Raw genomic sequence first — 14194 nt, forward strand, 5'->3', positions numbered from 1 at the left:
GATTGTAGTTTTCATGAATGCCAACTGAAGCAAGTTGGCATTTGGGGGAGCATAGCTTTTATTCATCATCTGTATCATACTTCCAGAATTCAAATTTAAAAATGTATGATGATAACATGTTGGGTTGATTCTCAGAACAAAAAGCTGTGCTTTGTGGCCCTGGCTACATCAGGTACACTTTTCATCTTGCAAAGTTAAGTTTTGAATTATGTCCATTACAGGCTCTCTTCAGAACTTGGATTGTGGACTTAAAGACTATGTAGACTTCCAAGCAAAAACTGGACAATGCTTTGTTACTTGATTTATTCTGGTCCAGGTGCTTTGAAGGATGCGTAGTCTGTGATTAAACTGGTGATGAAAGAGATCATACACAAATCAAATAGACACATCTGACCAATTTTTTTTTTCAGTTACTCTATGGAAAAGGGTAAGTACTTCCTCTGTTGCAATGACAGGGAAGGGCTAGACAAGGGAGGTAGAGGAGTTCTATGCACCAGTCAGGATAATTAGGTAGGTTGTGCTTGGTCTAACAATCTGTACTAAAATATAGCCAAAAGCCAGATCATCTACTCAGAAAAAAACAGCAACAAAAAAGCCAGTGCTGATAAACCAAAGTGGAAGACAGCAAAAATCAAAAGAACTTAGATGATGATAGCTAATTAGAGCAGTTACAAAGGAGATGCTACAAAAGAAAGGGGAAATATGGTCTCTGAATGCATGAACAATGGAATAGTCAATATGGATAAATAAAAAAGTACACCATCCTCACAATTAGTGAGATGATTACTGCAAAAATGGATCTTTGAAGTATCCTAAACATTTGGAAAATGGCTTTGAAAACTGCTATAAAAATAATTTCCAGAAAATAAATACATCTCAGGCATAAAAAGAGACATAGAGATGCAATTCTTAGCGTGCCTAATTTAATAAGAAGGTACAAAAAGTCAGGATGACTAACCACTGAAACACCTTACTAGGGAATGTGATAAAGCTTCCATCATTTGAAGTATTAAATCAATGCTGGACATCTTTCACAAAGCTCAGACAGAACTGATGCATTTGATGCTAGAAATATTTAACAGTTCTCTGATCTAGGCTATGCAAATAATAAAATTAACAGAAAGGACCACTCCAGCTCCATGAAAAACACAAAGCATCCTACATGGACACTGAACTTATGATCAAAAAGCCCTGCTTGTTCCTCACAAGCCAGGAATCAAACTGAAAGCCCAAGAGAGAGGCCAACAGCCTCTGTAAAATCTTCAGAGAGCTGACTATGTTGGAATTACAGGCCCTTTGTTATGGAGATCAGAAAAAATAGCTGGTTCATTTCTACACAGTTATCCCCTTTCTGAATTCCTACCTTGATGCTCCTCTCAATCATGTACAATAAAATTACTTGCTTAACGTGAAAACCAAGGCTAAGCATACTGGATCTTGTGAAAAACAGCATTTGCTGTTTGTAAATACCGCACAGTACAAGTATAATATATCATAGAATCATAGAATCATAGAATCCTAGGGGTTAGAAGGGACCTCAAAAGATCATCTAGTCCAACCCCCCCTGCCAGAGCAGGGCCACCTAGAGCACATCGTGCAGGAACGTGTCCAAGCGGGTTTTGAATGTCTCCAGTGAAGGAGACTCCACGACCCCCCTGGGCAGCCTGTTCCAGGGCTCTGTCACCCAAATATACAGTCAGTCCTTGAAAGCTACAACTTGAGTATTTTTTTCTAACTACAATTACAGGTGCTATTTGAGAATTATGTAGCATAGTACCCAAAAACCACCACTAACTTGTTGTATCATGCTTCGATGGAAAAAGTGATGGCTTTAGCTAGACTAATTAAACTAATATATCTATTTGACAACTTGCAGCTGCTGGCAATCTGCAGATGGATGTGGATCACCACCCTAATTTCTGTTTCTATTCCTAAGGATCCCTAATATGGTGTCAGGCAAAATGTTTTCCCCAAGAGATGCTATTAGGATGTTGCAAGGCCATGTAGCATTTCAAAACTGTGTTCTACTGGAAGACTAATAGATGTGAGAAATACGTCTGCAATGGACACACGCTGTCTTGGTCTCACTGGAGGCTGGAAAAGATTGGTTAAGTGTCTTTGATACATTCCTGCTACTATTTTAGTCATAGGCAAATCCCTTCCAAAGAGCTGCAATGCAATTAAAGAAGAACTTTCGTACTGGGGTATACTGCAACAATATTCTCTGAAATGAGAAGGTTTATGCCAGTAGTAATCTATCTTGCCTGTTACTTTCTACTGCTCATATAATGGAAGAATATTCTATTTCAGTGTGAGGGTTTTTTCCCTTATTAGTCCAGTTTCTGCTGGATCTTACTGTTTTGCTCATTTGCCTGGCAACCAAGCAGTGCTGGAAATAAGCAAACATAGAAATGAGAATTCATTGCAAATGTGAAAGATGTAGAAAGGGGCTTGACACAAAGAAAGAATTCTCAGTTTCAGTGCAAGTTTAAGGAAGGAAACATGAAAATGCATCACACTGAACTGCTATTATAAGTCTCTAAGAGAAAACACTCTTCTACCTCACTCAAAAGTTCTGCTATTACCCTGATTTGACTCACATCTCAGCAACATCTTTGTCCCACATCCTTTACTATGATTCTGCCTCAAAAGCAGCCCTTCTTCTGCTAATGTCCTCTTTATTTTATTGAAGAAGTGTCTTGGCTGTACAGCTCTCCTGTCTTTGGGCAGCAATATTAACTCCATGCACCCTGCCTCTTTGCATCTTTGTTCCCATTGCTCTGACATCTCTTTTGAGACTACTGAAATGTGAGATAATTCATTTTGGGGGACCTATGGCAGAAAGCACTGTCCTCTTGTAAATTCAAAACCTTCTGCTCCGCCTCTTTTTTAAGGATACTTAGAAGACATAACTCTAATTACCACAGACTTAGTCCAAATTAATCTGCTTCTCCCACACCAGTATCTTTCCAGGGGATCAGTTCTTATTTTTCCTTCCCCATATTCTGCTTTTCAAAGTACAATGGGACAAGAAAGCAAAATGACCACAGCTGCAAGACTTGCAGATATGGACCACAGGACAGAACTGTTCTCCAAGTAAACAGCTTGCTAGGATGCACCAGACCAGTAACCAATGAAATGCGAGAATCCCAGTGGTTTAACTGGGGATAATACAAATCCCTAATAATGACAAGCAGCAGCAGCAGACAGGAATCAAGGCCCCTGTTGTTAATTCTCAACAGACCAAAAGTTTCACGTTGGGAATCTGTACATAGCAAGTCTTCAGCTGCAGCAGGCACAAACTGCCAAGGTAGTAACAGGATTATTTAATTTATGATTTCAGTAATCAGGTTTAATACATGTTGTTGGAAGAGAAGACACTATCAGATTAACAGAAACAGCTTTACAGAAATGCAGCCTTTATTAAATGAAGTCCCTGGATCCTTTTCTGGTGAAAGAAGAAAAGATTTTTGCTTGAACTTCTATACAACTGCTAGATTTCCAAGATGCATGAGCCACAGGGTTTTATCCATTGAAATAAAAGTTTCCCTACAAATGTTTTTTTCCTGAGCAACAACAAATATTGATGTTTCTAAGTCAAATTATAGGCCTCTTCCTACAGAGTCAGATGATGGATAATGACCCTCCTGGAACACATCAGAAACATCAACATGAAGAGTTATAATCTGGGTTGGTAGGTCCTTTTCACTACACAGAGAGCAGTCAAACAAATTCATTCTCCTTACTGTATTCTAAGACTGTATGACAGCCACATCTGAAGCCAAAATATATTCTGATTTTTCCAAATCTTTCTAAAGCTAGCAAAAAAACCCCAAAAAACCCCTAAACCAAACAAGTTTTACAAGGAAAAATGTCTAAATACATTCACTTAAGAAGTATTCAAACCAAGTACTTTACCAAGTCAGAGTCACTCTGAGAAGCATGAGGTGCAGTCTCTGAGGAACACATGTGAGATTCAGGCACGTGTGATCCATTTTGTGTATTCAACAGGAAAAAAGTGTCTCCAAGAAAACAGTCATTATGCTGAGGATGCAAAGTGCTTCTAGCAAAGGGGTTGGGGTGACAACACCACTCTTCAACTAAAGCACTCCAGTTTTCACTTGGTAGAGGAAGAACTCTGAGAAATTTCCTAGGAGGGAAGAAGAAAAAATATTACAATTTATTATATTATTTTCTAAAACACTAAAAGAGAGCTTGAACTCCTTACAAAGATGGTATGTAGGTTTCTTCAAAATTGAGAACTTGACTCTCCTTTCACTCAAGGCATTATCTTTAGATTAATTCTGAGAAAGCAATGACTGTTTGCTGCCAAGTTTGTGATGAAACATTTCTCAAGGGTGAATCTTCAATGACTGTAAGGCAGAACCTAGCATAATCTCCTCTTGAAATGAATCACATGGAAAAAAATAAAACAGTTCTACTTAGTCATGAAAAATGTAACAATGGATGTTTTGCAATTATATTTATTATTACTTCTTGTAAAATTCCCTTGCACTACATGCTGTTATAAAAACAACAGAAACAGATTGCTGCCACTGCAAGGGAGGGCATATCCTTTGAAGCCCCTAAAAGTGAAATATCAGACTTTGAAACGGCTAAATACCAACAAAAATACTACAGCATATCTTCATTAAAGAACAACAACAACAAAAAAGGCATAACACAATCTTAATTGAGATTCAGATTCAGATTCAGAAGTCACATCCAAAAATAAACCAAATCCCTTTTCCCTGGGCAGCTGTATAGACAGAGGAGGCTGCTCCAGGCAACACCTGACTGCTCTTGTTAGCACTGTTGTTCTTAACTAACTTTCTTTGTTACACAGACTGCCACAGGATTTTATAAGCCAAGGTTTGGAATCACTGCTTTAACTTGTAAAATACACTCTTAAATTTAGAATATATACATGTGGCTTTATAAATATCACCTTGGTCATTAGGAGTCAATGACACTCAATACTTTTCCTGTCTATAGTTCCTATAGCCACTAAGTGGTCCCACCACATATGATTTTTTTAAGAATGTAGAAGCATTTATAGATACTGTCCATGTATTAATACTTTCTTTAATTTGTGTTTTCTAGGTAACTTTTACACTGGAAAGAAATTCAGCCTCTTTACCAACACAGTGGATCATACCTTTAATAGTGAGCATCTCTCCCAGTTTTTCTAGATATACTGCTTGCTGCAGAGCTGCACTTTCTGTTCTCTGCCTAGTTGCCTTAAATGCTTTCTTTTTATTCACTTATTGCTTCTGCTCTTGCCTGAAACCTTTATGTGGAATTTCTTGATTCTACTCCTTGCTTAAAACTTGCAAATACAACTTTGCTTTTGGTGCTGCTGGGCAAATAAACACACAGCTGCTAAGCCAACAGTTAAGACATTGGCCCTTTCTTGCAGCTCACAGATTCCTCTGTTCTGAAGATGCCAGCTCTTCCTGCTGTAGCTTCTTGTGCCTTTTGTATTGTTCAGTGGGAGAAAGTAAAATCTTTTATAAAAACTTCCTTCTTTCCAGATCGACAATACATTTCAAACTGTGCTTGCCCCACCTGCAGATGGAAGTTGGAATAACTGGTCCTCTAACTCAGCTTTACTGCACATAAATGGGATAACCTCTCAGCACTGCCCATCACTGTCTTCACTCTCTCTGCTCTTACATATGATCTGAGATACAATCACAATTTTGCTATGATGGGACCTTCATTTTGATGTTGGCCTAATGACTGATTATCCATCAGCCTTGTACAATTAGTCCCAGTGCCTGAACTCAGGCTGGAAAACAAAAAAAAAAAAAGCTGTCTTCATTAGAGTACCTTAAACTGCAGACTAATGCTCTACAGTTTCATTGTATTACTCTTTCTTTATCCTTATAGTCTACAGCACCAAGATCTTAAATTCTTGCCCCCAAAAAAAGTAGTAACTCCCACCAGAATTTCCTAAATAGAGCCCTCCTAACTTTGAGCTATACAAAAAATACATTTACCATTATATTTTAGGCTTTTTATATTCACAGGAAGTAAGCCATATCCTGGATCACCCAAACTGGAAAAATTTAACACTAATAAAAATGCAGCTTTCAAAAAAAACCCAAAAAAACAAACCAGCAAAAAATAAAACAGGAAAAAAAAAGGAAGCCTGACATTTACTGGGTGCTGACTAAATGGATGCTGCTAAATACAGTGATAAAACCTAGCTAAGAGTGAGACTCATCTGTCTCTAAACTTGCTGCTAATAACAACTGAGTTTCTACTTTAAGACAGGTACATAGGGCATCTTCATAGTCAGAAAGAGAGACAATTTTTAGGTTGGGACTTCTAACAGAAATTTTCTCCTTCTGAATGTGTCTAATATAGTCAGGCTGAATCTCCTCCTAGAGATAGTTCTGTCTCCAAACAGAGGAAGCCTAGGGAATTAATTTTAAAAAGCTAGAAGTTAGGCACTAATCTAAAGCAGTCCTGCTGTAAGGTTATAATAATTCTTAGGTGGGCAGGATTTTGGCCATTGAGACTGGACTAGGAAAAATAATTTCTGATATCATTATAACTAATATCCACCAACCCAGTAATATCATCCTATCTATCAAAAATTCTGAAAGCTGGAAGTAAAATGGACTTGGGACTTTTAAACATATAAACCTTCTGCTCCATCAGAGAAAAAGACAAAAGATCCAACAGAATTTGTTTAACAGCAGTCTTCCCTATTTGCTTGCTGGTAAATCTTGACAGCCCAGTTTGACAATTAATTGGTAGACCACTACCACTTTCTTTGCAGCAACTTCTTACTTATTGGTTCCTCTTATGGCTCCTGTACAGTCTTATCTAAAATCAAATTTACTTCAATTTCTTCTCAAACTTACTTCAATTTCATCTCTAGATCTCAGTTACTTTCTTATTGCAGGCCCTTTTCTTGCAGCTCACACTATAATACATTCCCCTTCGCAGAGTCCTGCAGCTTCCCTTCAATCCCACCATCCGTGCTGCCATACTCACTCTCCCTGGAGAGACCAACATACAAATTGTGTAGCTTAAAACACTGACCACACCGTCACACAAAAGGAGCACTGTTTTCCTTTCATAAGCACTGGAACAGGTGGTGTTGGATACACTGGCAGCTCCACTGCTCCCCTTTGTATTAAAAAATATTTTTTTAGTTATAATATTTGAGGGGTTCAGCGATTCCCTGCAAGGAGAAATCCCACACAAAGAGCCATGAACATGCCCTTTTTCTTCCTTTCTTAAAAATTCCAACTGCATCATGTTATAGAATGCAGAGCCAAAATCTATAGGCTCCTTGCATATGAATATGATGCACTGAACTCCAGAAAAACACCCACTCAGAGATGAAAATATAAAGTTCAAAGTCTATCTAAAGCAAATGCTATTGGCTAGATATTAGAAGTCTCCTTAATCTACAAATGTCTCAAAATAAGAATTATTACTAGAGTTATTACTTTCTGATGAGACATTTCAGAAGAGGAAGTCAGGAAATTCTCATTCACTTACATTCAAGCCAGACATAAATCCATATTTATGACAAGAAAATAACAGTTTATAGAATATACCCCATTTGTATTACCATTCTGAGTATTATGAGTGACACAGATCATAAAAGGCTGCAAAAGTGTGTCTTTAACAATTTATATACATCCAGCTGAAGCTGTCAAAATCGTTCACCAGAATACCCAGAAAATGCAGCAGCTTGTAATTAAAACTCTCATTCACTCTGCAGACTTTGTAAAGAATAGAGATAAGGCTGAGTCACACAGCTAAGAAACAGCTCCTGTTTCCCAAATTCAGCATCTCTGAACTATGTTTGGAAGTTGGATTTGTTTAACAGACAGAGGGGAGCTGTGGTCAACAGCCCCATTCTGAGCAGCCACTCTGTAACTATGGCATGATGACTGAAGGGAATGGACAAGAGGCTGAGCAGAACTAAAGAGGATCCCTGAAGTGCAGAGGAAGAAAGAAGTCTGGGCTCAAATTACCAGTTTTGTTCCCTTCAACAAAGCACAGATGTCAGCTACTAATGGACTATGAATATTTTTTAAGTCAGTGAAAACTATGAACATTTGCAATAGGTACAAGTCCAAATGTTGAAGTTTTTTCTTTGTACAGCAAAACCAGAGGATACTACCATGAGTCCAAAGAGATTCTGGATGAGTGAAAATCCACAGATTTCAAAGCAGAAATTTTACACATAGGGAAGTCCAGCTGCTAAGGAAATGTCTTGCTCAAAGCATAGCAGACAAGTAGGAAAAGAATACAAATTTCCCAGCTCCCTAATCCCTTTGTAAGGTACTTCTACTTTCCAGAAAGAATGAAATCAAGAGAATTAAATGAATATACAGTAAAAAACAGTTTCAGGTAGTATTTGCTTTTAGTCATTTGTAATGCTTCAAAATGTTCTAATTTATCCATTTAAAAATAAACACCTTTCAGCTGACTCCCTAAGTACACAAAATAACACTAATACCAATTACTTTGGCATTTATTTTTATAAATACATTGCAGTACTCACCGGTCTTTTACTATGATGTCACCACAGGACTGACAGTAAAAGACATAATTCTTCTGGGGTTTCAGGCTTTCTCTCAAAGTTAAAGCCAAATCTAGGTAGAAAAAGACACATTAATCTTCAAAATTGTGTAAAATTTGCAGTCACTTGTGCAGAAAAAAAATGCCAAATACTTCCAACTGAAAAAGATAAAATTCCTAACAAACCAAGCAAAAAGCTGACATTTCGAACACAATTTATTTACCTGTCGAGTAAGTACTTAGATTTAGGAAAAACTTGCCATCTCCACCTAATGGCCCATATTGCTGAACAGAAATTGTGAATTATTTTTTTAAAGAGTGCAAATCCCCTCCATAGGGGGAACCAAGATACTGATTTAATTACAGAGATTGTATAAGTTAAAATTCAGGGCCACTCCTTCATAATTATATTTATGCATATCACTGTCGCTGTGATATAAGGGCACAGTATGTGCCCGACATGTAATACAAAACCGTAAGGGTGTTTTTTAGTTTTAGTTTTCCAAGCAGGTAAGAGACCAGGCGCTGAGGTACCACTCAAGGAATAGATGGGGAGCAGTGCCCTCTCCAGGCCAGCAAAGCAATAACAGTCTCACAAAAGCCAGCACAGACTTTTCCAAACTAAAAAAGGAGCTATAAAAGCTCCCACATATTATCAAATATCGTTAGATGGAGGAAAAGTATAACTGGAAGCCTAGTTCTATGTATGGATAGGTTTTTGCATTGCCCACTTCCTCAAATTTAGGAATCAAAGTATATTCTCAGCACTGGCATTCGGTATTCAAGGTTTAAGGTTTAACAAAAAAGAAAACTACTTTAAAAGGTTCCAGAATTTCATCTGAGAGACAAATAACTTCACATACAAATAGAAAACATTAGAGGCTAATTCAGGTTATCCAACATATATGTCAATTACCATCTGGTTCATGTACTTGTTCTTCACTAGTTTCAAAACTAAATTTTTAAAACTTCATCTTGGATCTTTTTAATCATGCCTTATTAAATATTTTTGGGTAATTGAATTGTCAAAGCACATGCAAAATTACAGATTAACACACAGAAGGAACCTTCACATAAACTAATATCAACAGAGTGTGTTTCTGGTTCTGAAACCTTTACTCTGCATCGTATGCTTTAAAACAACATTTCTTCTTTAAAACTACAAAATGACAACATGGTGTCCATATACCTTTCTGCTCCACATCCTACTAAATGAATTTAGAACGAAAGGACCAGCTACTCTACAGTGCTTCCTATTTATGCAATCACATGCTAGACCTGAATTAGCATCATGGAAACAGGGAAGGTAACTTTACTGATGTTACCTGCAACATTAACCTCTGCAAAATGAAGCTGTGAGAACAGCCTGAGACACAAAATCATAATCCTTTATAATTAAGTGGTTGGGGATGATCTCACTGCAATAGGATGGATGAACCACATCACTGCATTACCGAACACAAAACAAGAGGGAAAGAAAATAATTTTGGGGTAACATGGGAGGGAGCAGTTGTCAAAGTCCTTCACTGAACACCTACTCAGCGACCATGTTTCCCTTTCATTATGCCAGTTTTTGCACTTTTTACTTTTAGAACTGACAATTTGACTATGTTTTAGTTCCTGTTTAGATTTTCTATTCAGAGCTAAAGAGCGCCTTTGAGAAAGAGCAGCAACACACGCACGGCGCAAACCAGGACCTGCAGCTGTTTGGTTTGGTTTTTCTGTGCTGCAGAGTCTACACCTAAACGTCCCTGCTTGCACGTCATTTAAAACACCGAGGTTTCAGGTCGCCCTAAGCAATTCAGCATTTTTTTTTTTTTTACAGCCTCCAAACACACAGACACACAAACACCCCGGTGTAGGGTGGCTCAAGCCCGCCCCGACCTTACCGGCGCTGGGCGGCGGGCAGCACAGGCGCAGGCGCAGGTGGAGGCCGTCGCCGGGCAGGTGGCTCAGGGCGCGGCAGGAGGCTGGGGCCAGCCTGACCCCTGGCGGCAGCGCTGTCGCCTCGCAGCACCCTCTGCTCCTCCTCACTTCCAGACAATCCGCGGCCACCGAAACGTCCAGCGGCGAGCTCGGTCGGTCCGCTTCGCTGTTGGACGCAAAGTGACGGGTTTACCTCGGAACGGAGGTGTTAAGACTTCAAAGCCAAAACGGGCAGGCAGGCGCCCAGCGCTCGGGCAGCCGAGCTGGGCCGTAGCTCGGCAGCGCAGAACGAGCTCGGCGCCCGTCGGGTGGGAACGCGGTGTTCAGGGCGGGGCAGAGGGGTTGCGGAAGGCGTCCCGGGTGGATCTAGCCCGGGGTCCGTCTGCTGCTCCCCAGCGGCCCGAGTGGCGCCCCGGACCCAGGCGGTAAACCGGGATCTCCCGTGAGGGTGAAGAGGCGCAATCGAGAGAAATTAATCACTGTTCTCAGGAAGCATTTATTTGCACAGAAACTCTGCAAGGGAAGCGCAGGGGGAGGCGCCGCTACATAACCCGGTTCCCTCTCCATCCCACTCCCTTTACGGCTAAGGACGCTATAAACCAAACCAAAACGAAACAAAACCCGCCCCGCCCCACGCCTGCCGCTCCGTGCGGCGGGAGGCAGGTAGCGCCCCGCACTACCGGATAACCAGCAAGGCGCTCTGTGTCCCCCGCCTGATCTCCAGCAGAAACCTTCCCGCCATGCCGATACGGGAACACCTCCAGCGTCGGCCCAGGAAGCCACCGCTCTTCCGCCGGCCGGCTGGCGCAGGCGTGAGGGTGGCCGCCCGCCACAGCTCCGCCTGCAGCCCGGCGCCGGTGGAGCCCCGGTTGGTAGCGGGGGGAAGGTGTAGCGGGATGGTGGCTGCCGCCTGCCCCCTGCTCGCCCCGCGGTGCACTGTAGAGTCGGGGCTTGCTGCCAGGAGCTAGATCCGCCGGGTCGCCAAGCCCCGAGGTCTGCTCGGAAAGTCGCTCCAGGGCGAACCTCTTGTGTGTCAACGTGACGCCCGTCGGCTACTCTCCTCCTGCCACACCCCCACTGTGAGGGGGAGCACGGTTCCTGCTTCTCAGGCACTTACCACTGGCTCTGGGTGCTGTGGATGAAACCCCGAAGCCATCTCACCTCACAGTGCTCCAGCCCCACCTGTCTCGGTGGCGTTCTGCAAACTCGGCTCTGTTTACAGCCACCTTCTCTGCAAGGGCCGTGGGGTGAGCGTTGGGCATTGCCTCCTAGGTGAGCTCTACTCAGTGCCAAATAGTGAGCGAGAAGGAGTCGTCGAGACCTATGGGTTATGCCCCAAGATGCTGTTGGCCCTCGTTGCAGCCAGGGCCAGGTCACCTCCTGGGGCACTCCTGGTCCCTAGATGCTCCTCCTCCTGTGCAGCTTGGCTTGTCTCTTCTGTGGGATCTCTGTGCTTAGGATTTGTGACCAGTGTTGATAACACACCAGTGTTTTAGCTATTGCTTGAACAGTGTTTGGATACTGTCTCCTCAGTGTCCCACTCCACTCCACCCAGCAAGTAGGCTGGAGGCAGGGAGGAAGCTGCGGTGGGGAGAGATAGGACAGCAGACTCCAGTTAACTAGAGAGATACTCCATTGAAGGTGATGCTCAGCTATAAAAAAATGGGGGTGTAGTCTTCCTAAAATAGCCACTGCTCAGAGACTGTCTAGACATTGGCTACCCCTGGTTGTGGGTAGTGGTGATTGTATGTTTTTTTCCCCCCCTCTTCTGTTACTAAACCATCATTATCTTGACCCACGACATTTCTTGCACTTGCTCTTCTGGTTCTCCCAACACAGAGCAGTGAGCTAGCAGCTGGTGGGGGTCAACCCACAAAGCTCTGTCTGAGCACAGACCTCTGCTGAGCCAGGGCCAGGCTCTCCACTCAGTCCTCTGGCATGTCCCTGCACCACTACCTGCCTCTGAACAACCCCCTCTCCAGTACAAGTCTGTCTGAATTCCTCCTAGTCCCTGTTCACCCAGCTTCCAAATGCTGTCACATTGCACTGATGCCAAGTATTCCCTTGGCACAAGCATCTGCTGCTCTGGGGTGAGGCTTCCTACTGCCTCTCAAGAGGTCTTTTACTAAGAAACTCTTATGACCACCTTGACACCCCTGTGTGACTGTCCCTTAGCTCATGAGCACTGTCACCAATGCACACTTCATGCAGCACAGTGCCCTGACAGTATGTAAGGAGCTGTTAATGATCTCTATTTGAAGACACAAAGAGAAAAAGCTTTTGCTTTGGAAAAAAAACCCCAGTCTCTTGCAATGTGAAGTGTTGACTTCCTATGAAAGTCACAAGACCTTCTGAGATTGCAAAGGGTTATTTGAAAATGTGATTTGCAAAGCTTCAAACAAAATGGCAGGTTTATACATGTTAAATTTATAGCAATTCACTGGCTAAGACATGAATACTTTGAAGTAATCTTAGTCCTTGGAGCTGGCAAAACCAAGCCAGATGTCTTAGGAGAGTCTCAAAAAAGTAGATGGAGTAAGCTTACCTTTTGTGTGAAAAATCTGTCTGGCAATATTCAGCTAAGCTGTCTAAACCAAGTGGTTTGGTTTTTTTTACAAAACATGAATTTGCTCGAGTATTTGAAGATGCAGAATATGCTCTCTTCCTGCTGTTCTAAGAGTAGAAATTGGGATTTAGTTGTTGTTTGTTTGCGTTTTTTAAGGAAGGAAAATATTTAGTCCACATGGTGGCTTTCATTTCCAATTACTTCACAAACCAATATTGCAGGTTAAATTGTTCTGAGCAAGTAGGTCACACATCAAACATAAAATCCTTGTAATTATAGGAGAATCAACTACTATTAGTAAAAGGGCCTTGGGCCCCTACTTTATAAAGCCTTACACAAGGCTACGAAGTTATGAATAATCATAAGGGTGTGAGCTACACTTATTCAAATTGTCTATTATAGGCTTCTCACTACTGCTGCACTGAATTGCACAGAAATGTAGGTAAATGTCCTACAGAGCAAGTGCACCGAGCATCAGGGGTGCATCTAGCCCAGTATTTTTACTCCAATGTCAGTAAAAGGGAATACTAATTAGGTAGAACTCCTTAGTGTGGTCATTTCCTGGTACTTCCCCTGACTCTCATTGTATGAGGGATGCTGGAGGGTTCATCCCTACCTGTTTCCTTCAGTGTCCACTTATGGAGGTGTTTACCAATAATGCTACCTTGAACCTATGGATAGTGTCCGAGTCCCCAGCCTCTGGTGGCAATAAGTTCTAAATGTTCATCACCTGCTTTGCAGGAACACATTTTCCTTACAGGTCTGAAATCCTCTGTGAAGATTACAACTTTTAAATAGCTCCAAAACACGCAGTAACCCTAATCAAGAACTAAATCTCAGATGCATTTGTACCTAGCTTCAAATAAAAACACATGCACAATCTTAATGGGAAATACATCACTTGTAATGTCATACTCAATGCCTCAGAAAAACAGTGGCAATTCATCAGCTTTCCAGAAAGGAACTGTTTCTCACCTACTGAATGCTGTTATAATTTAATGAGAAAAGGAATCACATTTCATTTTTATTATTTTCCAACTCTGAAAAATACAACTAGACTCCATAAAATGTTGGCTGATAACATAAGTTATCGAGTAAAGATTTATCAATATTATTAAATTTTAGAAATATTTACTTGTCTTCAGACAA

The 14194-nt window shown here is 41.3% G+C and overlaps 1 protein-coding gene across 1 annotated transcript in view; it reads right to left on the bottom strand.

Annotated features, from left to right (window-relative positions):
• UBE3D (ubiquitin protein ligase E3D) overlaps positions 1-11741 on the bottom strand; it is a 52730-nt gene extending 40989 nt beyond the window's left edge. Inside the window, 6 exon segments of the mRNA XM_030447562.1 lie at positions 3919-4150; positions 8537-8627; positions 10443-10645; positions 11160-11264; positions 11266-11474; positions 11646-11741. Coding sequence (XP_030303422.1) covers positions 3919-4150; positions 8537-8627; positions 10443-10645; positions 11160-11264; positions 11266-11474; positions 11646-11741 — 936 coding nt within the window.
• Positions 11742-14194: the final 2453 nt, after the last annotated feature.

Source organism: Calypte anna, chromosome 3, assembly GCF_003957555.1.
Source record: "Calypte anna isolate BGI_N300 chromosome 3, bCalAnn1_v1.p, whole genome shotgun sequence".
NCBI lineage: Eukaryota > Metazoa > Chordata > Aves > Apodiformes > Trochilidae > Calypte > Calypte anna.